Genomic DNA, 7,355 nt, shown 5'->3' with positions numbered 1-7,355 from the left:
GTCTTCTGATGAATAATGGCCCTTCCTTTTCCTCCCCCCAGGTCCATCACCTGATAATGATGTAAAAAAGCCGAAGCACCTACGCCCTTTCCAGAAAGTCCAGGGCTCATTTGGGGAAATAACTTCCAAAATGAAAGTCTTTGAGAAATTGCAACTTATTTCTTAAACTCACCTGATTTTTTTCCAGAGGTAATTTAATCCTGCATTAAGGAAAAGCTCACCCCCAAATGGTTCTCTTTGACTTAAATCCATGTTTCCTCACCCCTTTCCCCGAGTAACCATGCAAGTCTTTCCTTGAAAGGACCCAGGCGCCAAAGCATCATTATCTCCCAGGCATATTTTTTGGAACTTATTTATTTCAAACATTTACAATTTTCATTTTAAATGCAAAATAGCTGGTTAAAAGAAAAAACACTGAAAAAAATTATACTGACCCTTTGCCCCATATACAGACATCACCAGCCTTTGGTATTTGCTTTCAGATAATTAGGTTAAAAAAAAAACACCAAACTTAAAACTATTATTTCTCTCCAGAAAAACATAAAGTTGAGGTATTCTATTTAACAGATGTGTGCTCTCCATCCAAATACGGTTTCTCTATTAATTAACAGCCTTGCTACATGCTGTTCCAATCCTTTCCTTCTGAAGTAGATCTGCATTTGAGCATATGTTCATACATCTGACAATGTTCCTTAATCATCATTAAGGTTGCCATAGAAACTTGCTGGTGCTGGAGCCAGGCTACACAGAGGACGCGATGCTAGAAGGACCTTTCGGGGATGCTCGGGAGTGGCTGGCACAGAAGTGGAGCCAGCTTGGCAAAAGCCCCGCTGCCAACTGCTGCATGGGAGCCTGGGATCCAGGCTCATGCTCCCAGGAACCACCAGTTGCCCCTGCTTCTCCAAATTAAGACAGATTTCTTACCAACTCAATCTGGAGCTGGGTGTCAGACTCCTCCCCAACTGGGGCAATCTTAAGTGCCTCTGATGAAGCGATATAGCCTAGAACCAAAGCAGCCAGGCAAGACATTCCTGAACATTCTACAGGAAACCCACAAACCATGACCACCCCCAGTCTGCCCCACTGAGCTCTGTTGAGCCGAGGTCTGCTCCCCACCAGGTGGGCTCCCAATCCGTTCCAGGAGCAGATCCCACCCCTTGTAATGGTGTGTCCTTCCCTCGGGGACAGCAGACAAATGACAGAGACTGGGGTGAGCCCAGAGCCTGGCAAACAAACTACCAAGGGCAAGGCTCCATCAGGGCAAAGAGCTTTCAGAGTTACCGAAGGCTTTGCAGAAACAGTCAACGCTACTTCCTCGACACTTAAAAACAAAAATTTTTTTTCATTAATGCTACAAGAATTAATGACCACTTTAACTGAAACCCTGAACTAGCATATTTTCAATGTTTCCCACCCAGCGGCATAAGCTGTCCATCTGTAATAAAAAATTGTCGCTGGGCTAACATTTCCTTCTGGCTGTGTAGCAGATTGCTACAGGTATTAGGTGAGTAGCATCACACGTGTGCTGTAGAAACACAGGTAAGAATGACCTGTGAACTGAAACACACATTCACTGACCATAGATTCAAAGACAGAGAGAGCATAGGGTGTATACCTATGTACACTGAGCAAGAGAAGACATATATTTTTCCTTCATCTATACTAGCTTATAAAAAAATAAAGGGGGGGGAGGCAGTTCCGTTCAAATAATAATGAAAGCAATAACAATTTGGAGATCAAAGCTGCCTAGCTCTCAGCAATCATGAGCTATCTGGATTTCACATCTTCCACCAGCACCGCTGCCTGGCTCTGCTAATATTACACGTGGGTAAAACTTTGTCAAGAGTTAACTGTGGGCAGAGAATCATCCTGTCTCATGCAGATTCTCATTTTCTATATTTCCCTTTAACAGCATTTTTGCTGGTCTCAGTCACGAAAACTTGAGAGAAAAACAAAACAAAACCACCTGCCTCACTTTTGTCAACTTCAGATTAGTTGCCAAAGGCAGCAACAGAGTCTGAAAGCTACAGCCAAAGCCAGCAATGAAAGTCACCACGTCGCCCAACGTCATAACAGCTTGAGCCCGGCAAACAGTAAACAAAACATGATCATTTCTGTCCTTTTCCCACCTGTCTGGTGCTGGTGGTTGTTCTAAAACAGGAGACTACTAGAAAAGTGTTGTGGTCTGGTACATTTTTAGTGGTGGGTTGCACGACAGATTTTAATCACAGCTTCTTTCTGGGACTTCCCAGGATACTTGAGGGTGCTTGTCTAGGTAACCACTAACTTACTGAATTTTCAAAGCCTAGACAGAAAAGTACACCGCAGTGGTTGGCACAGTGTCACGCCTCGACGTTCAGTCGATGCTCCAATACTTGCTGAACACAATCACATTCAAGGAACTAACTAAAAAGAGGAAGGCATCAAGGTTAGGATTTTTTTTTTTAAATGAACCTCGTCTGATACCGGAGAATTCATGGCTTTCAGTGGTGGGGATTTTCAGCTGACCTGCTGAGTAATCGTGGGACGCTGGCTTCCCAGCACTGTGACCTGGGAGCTGGACACCATTTCCTTCTCGACCGCCTGGGGGAGTAGTAACAAGCTGCCTTTTCCGCTAAATTAGAAAAGAGGCAGAGTTGTTTTTTCTCTCTCTCTCTTTTTTTTTTTTTTTACTTTTTAAGGCAAAAACAAAATTTAGAATGAAAACAGAGTCTCTTCTCTTATAGGGGAAAATCTTTTCTCGTCCTTTGTCACTTGATTCAGTTTTATGCTAAACAAAGTCATTGTGCCTTTCGCCTGTTATTTATATACCGACTCTCAACTAATACTGGATGCTCTACCCTCTGAAGATAAGAGAGTCAGCAGTTTTTTAAAAACCACATTAAAATCCATTCTTGCCAGGTTCTTTTGTCTTTTTGCATAAATATTATCTTCCCTGGTTACTCAGGCTCAGTTGAAAACAAAATAAACAAAGCTGGAGCGAGGCAATGCTGATTTCACAACTGGCAGAAGCCTTCCTGATGCCAGTTCTCCTTCTGGGGAACCGGGGAAGTGGGGGGACGGTGTGCAGAGGCCTCCAGCCCCCTCAGCAAAGCCACTACAGATAGCTTGGAGACCCTGCCCCACTCCCCTCCTTCCTCTCCTGAAGTCCTGGGATCCAAAAAGGGAACTCGAGCCAGTGCACTCGCTTCTGGATTCAGCAAGTGCCTAGGACGACCATTCACATTCAGAAAATGCTGATGAGGAACTAATTATAATTCCATTTCAAACCATCAGGCCCTGAGATACTGTCTGCCCCCACCTCAGCTGCGGGGGAAAGAAAAGCACAAGAGACCTTCTCCCACACTCAGGCCTAGAAAAAACGGAATTTTGAAGGCACTTGGGTTTCTAGAGTTTGAGCTAGAAGAGAAGGGTCAAGACATAAGCGACTTGGGGAGTCTGGCTAGAAATCTATCCCAGCCGTCTGAGGTTGCCGCTCCTGGTGGTGGGCGGGGATGCGCGGATGGCCAGTGGCTCATCCACACCAAAGCCCCGGGGCAGTCCCAAACCTCCCCAGTCACCCAGCTCTGCCCACCTGAGTGGCCAGTAGAGTCTTGACACCCATCTCTTCACGGGGGCCTGAGTTCACTCTCACCCTGTAATCAGGGCATTGGGGTCAGGGTGATTCAAAACTCAACCAACACAGCAAATCTTTTTTTTCACCCAGCATAGAATTTTCTGTGAGGCGCTTCTGTAAAGGTGAAGCCAGAGGCCCCGAGTACCTGAGATAAGCTGGCATGGCAGTGAGGAGCGACTTGTGCTAAGCCAGTCTATGTTTCAGCATCCACACAGTCCAGGGGCCTGACGCCCCAGGCTGCTAGGCCTACCCATTATCTGGGGAAGAAGTAGTCTCTGTTGCTGACGTCATAAGGGCTTCCAGGGCCCTTAGCATCCGGCCGGCTGTTCCTCGATGTGTTGTCAGATTCAAGGCTGCTGGGGGACACCGGTGGGGAGATGAGGGGGACAAGCGCTGGGGTAGGCTTGGGCCTCTCAGGAACCAGCTGGCCCAAAGAATAGGACGGGTGTGCACTTGTCTTGCCTTCTTTCAGAGCCTGCAGTTTCCCCGTCTTCTTGAACCTTCACACAGACACACAAAGACAAACCACGCAAATGTTGAGTTCCTGCTGTGATAAACCCAAGAGAAAAACACCAACAGCTGGCTGCCCTTGTGGGCTGGCACTCTTGGGTCTCAGCTCCAAGGATTGATAACTATTTATTCATTGGCTGCTTTTTGTCACCAGGAGCTACATAATCCTCTGAAGAGCTATCAAAAATACCCCAAGGGAATAGGTATGCATGGTGGGTCCAATTTACCAATGGGGAAACTGAGGTTTTGAGTGTCTCTTTGTAGCACCTGAGAACCTAATTTGTTCTTTGTTCTGCTCCACTCAGACGGTAAAGAATCCATCTACAATGCAGGAGACCTATATTCGATTGCTGAGTATGTAAGACTCCCCTGAAGAAGGGAATGGCAACCCACTCCAGTATTCTTGCCTGGAGAATCCCATGGACAGAGGAGCCTGGCAGGCTACAGCCCATGGGGTCATGAAGAGTCAGACACGGACATGACTGAAAGACTGACACAACCATAGAGGCAGCCCAGAGGGACACGTTCTCAGTCTCAATCCATTTACTTAAAAAAAAGAGAGACAGTATTCTTTCAGTGGGGAAGGAAAAGGACTGTCCTGCTCCCTCAACACCCCTCCTTCACTTCTGGCTTCCAATATGCTCATAGTCCCCAGTTCTCCCTACACCCCTGGGTCCCCTCCCACCACACTGGCACATGCACACAGCCTCGGCCATGGGCACCACTTGGGCACGAGTGACTCATTTGACAGGAAAGTCAATGTTAAACAGGAAGGAGATAGACATCTCTCTGATCACAGCTTCGTTCACCCTGCTCCACTCTGGGCCCAAAGCCAGGGCTCAGTAACTGAGAAAAGTCACTTGACAGCCCAAAGAAAGATGAGATGGTGATAGCAATCTTCAAAGGTACAGTCAGGGCTCCTCCCTGAGTCGAGCGGGGCAGCCCATCTTCCCCCCCACCCCCGCTTCCCACTTTGTCACCTACTAACTTACTGCCCACTGACCCCAAAGGGGGAGCAAAGTGGTCTCTCTCAATTCTACCAAATGTCAGCTACTTCAGGAAGGGCTGGGAGGGGAGAGGGGAAACCAACATCAAAAACAAGGTTTGGGGATTTTCCTTAGGTTTCTTTTTATATCGACAGGCTATTCCTGTCCTTGTTATGATAAATAATTGATAGCTGGCTCCACATATGCCATTGGCTCTTAGCCTGTTATCCAAATGGAACAAACAGTCTGCAGAATGTGACTTGGGCTTCGCCATTCAGGCACTGCACAGGAAGAGAACACAGCAGGGCGCTTACTGGAGCTATGCTGGGTTCTTGGGTGGAATCCTCTCTCGTGAGAGAACTGAAGACAGAGTCGTTACACTCTGGATTTCAAAACATTCAGCCCCTCTGATCCAAGATTTCCACTTCTGGGACTGTACCCTCAGGAAAGCACATAGCCATGGAAAAAGCTTTATGCACAAAGATGTTCAACACAGTCTTGTTTATAAAAGCAAAACAACAGTCCAACCACCCAATAATAGGAGGTTGGTTAAGTGATCTTGGGTCTATGCATCTAATGGATAAGTGATGAAAGTGAGGTTTACAAAAAATTGTAATAATAAGAAGTGCTTATAACTAATGCTACATTTATTTAAAAGGCAGGATTCAGAGTTATGGATACAGAATAATCATGGCTCTGAGAAACAAACCCTGGTGGTCCAGTAGTTAAGACTCCTTGCTTCTTATGCAGGGGGTACAGGTTCAACACCTGATTGGGTAACCATCATGCCACACAGCCAAAACAAACCAACAAGAGACTATGCTGAGGAAAAAGACTTGGAGAAAATTCATCTAAATGTAAAGCGCTCTTGATCTGGGTGTCAGCTGCATGGGTGTCTTTGTGGAAATGCATGGGACTGTACACTTATGACATCTGCACTTCCCTGTATGTTTGTCAGACTTTTACATTTTAAAAATTAACAGTCGCTATCTTTGCTTAATGTGTGATTTTTCTCCCTTGCTTTGTTGTTGTTCAGCCCCCAGGTTGTGTCTGACTCTTCACAACCCCATGGACTGCAACACACCAGGCTTCCCTGTCCCTCACCATCTCCTGGAATTTGCTCCAGTTCATGTCCATTGAGTCAGGGATGCCATCCAACCATCTCATCCTCTGTCACCCTCTTCTCCTGCCCTCAATCTTTCCCAGCAGCAGGGTCTTTTTGAATGAGTCAGCTCTTCGCATCAGGTGAAGTACTGGAGCTTCAACTTCAGCATCAGTCCTTCTTTGCTATTTGTCAGTATTCACCAAACTGCCGATATTAGGAAATAATCCTGTGTCACAATTTTTTTAAAGTTTCTATTGATGTTACTTAACCCACATGGAAAGCAGTCTCTGTCCTCAGATTTTTTCAACTGGATGGGTAACTGAGAAAGGTGAGCTTTCCTTCTTTTGAAATATTTTGAGGAGTGAATGCGACTTTTTCAGCAAATCACTAAGCTCAAAGGGGACTTAGAAACCTCTGAGCCTGTGGTCCGTCAAACCTGGCACTGCCCTGCCCTTGACAGGTGTCTGAGCACTGCCTGGAAAATTTCATGGACAGAGGAACCTGGCAGGCTATACAGTCCATGGGGTCACAAAGAGTCGAACACAACTGAAGTAACTGAACATGTATGCATGCAATAGTTTGTTTTAAGAAAAGGTTCTGCAACTAAAAGAGATTTTTTAAAAACACTTTAAAAACTTATAAAACACTTATAATTAACCACAGAGATGGGAGAGTGTGATTTTAAAATACTGAAATGAAACAATACATTCAATACAAAATGATTTAAATCATAGGCATATACATAGGAAGTCCTCATCTAATAGTGCTAGCCATTCTAAATAAATGTGCAGAAAAGTAACTCTCTGCTATGAAAATCCTATTTTCCCAGTGCCCAATGGCATAAAACAGCTATAAATGGGGGGCACAGTGGGGCACAGGAAGTACAGTGGGGAGAATGGCCCTTTTAAGCTACAACATCCCTTTAAAAAGATAGTACACCTTTTTCAACAGCACACTTAAATTTTTAAAAATTGTCACTGATATTGATGGAAAAATACTTGGGAAAATACTGTGCTTTGCTTGAGACACAAAATAAATGTACTAAAAATAGAAAGATGGTGTCACAGGGGGTGGGCTTGCCTTCCTCCATCTGCCTCTCATTCTGTCCACTGTGATCATCTGGCCACCCCAGTGGTCA

General features: G+C 45.4%; 1 protein-coding gene across 3 annotated transcripts in view; it reads right to left on the bottom strand.

Moving 5' to 3' along the window:
* Window positions 1-2,238: 2,238 nt before the first annotated feature.
* Window positions 2,239-7,355, bottom strand: part of IL6R (interleukin 6 receptor) — a 52,729-nt gene continuing 47,612 nt past the window's right edge. For all 3 annotated transcript variants that reach the window (XM_086392955.1, XM_086392959.1, XM_086392957.1), the window contains one exon: window positions 2,239-4,116. In XM_086392955.1, coding sequence (XP_086249081.1) covers window positions 3,870-4,116 — 247 coding nt within the window. In that variant the 3' untranslated portion in view covers window positions 2,239-3,869. The remainder of the gene's footprint in view (window positions 4,117-7,355) is intronic.

This window comes from Bos grunniens, chromosome 3, assembly GCF_055505025.1.
Source record: "Bos grunniens cultivar Pamir isolate PY7600 chromosome 3, Bosgru_T2T1.0, whole genome shotgun sequence".
In the NCBI taxonomy this organism is placed as follows: Eukaryota; Metazoa; Chordata; class Mammalia; order Artiodactyla; family Bovidae; genus Bos; species Bos grunniens.
Note: the sequence above shows the minus strand (reverse complement) of the source record. Positions and strands in the feature narration are given on the sequence as shown.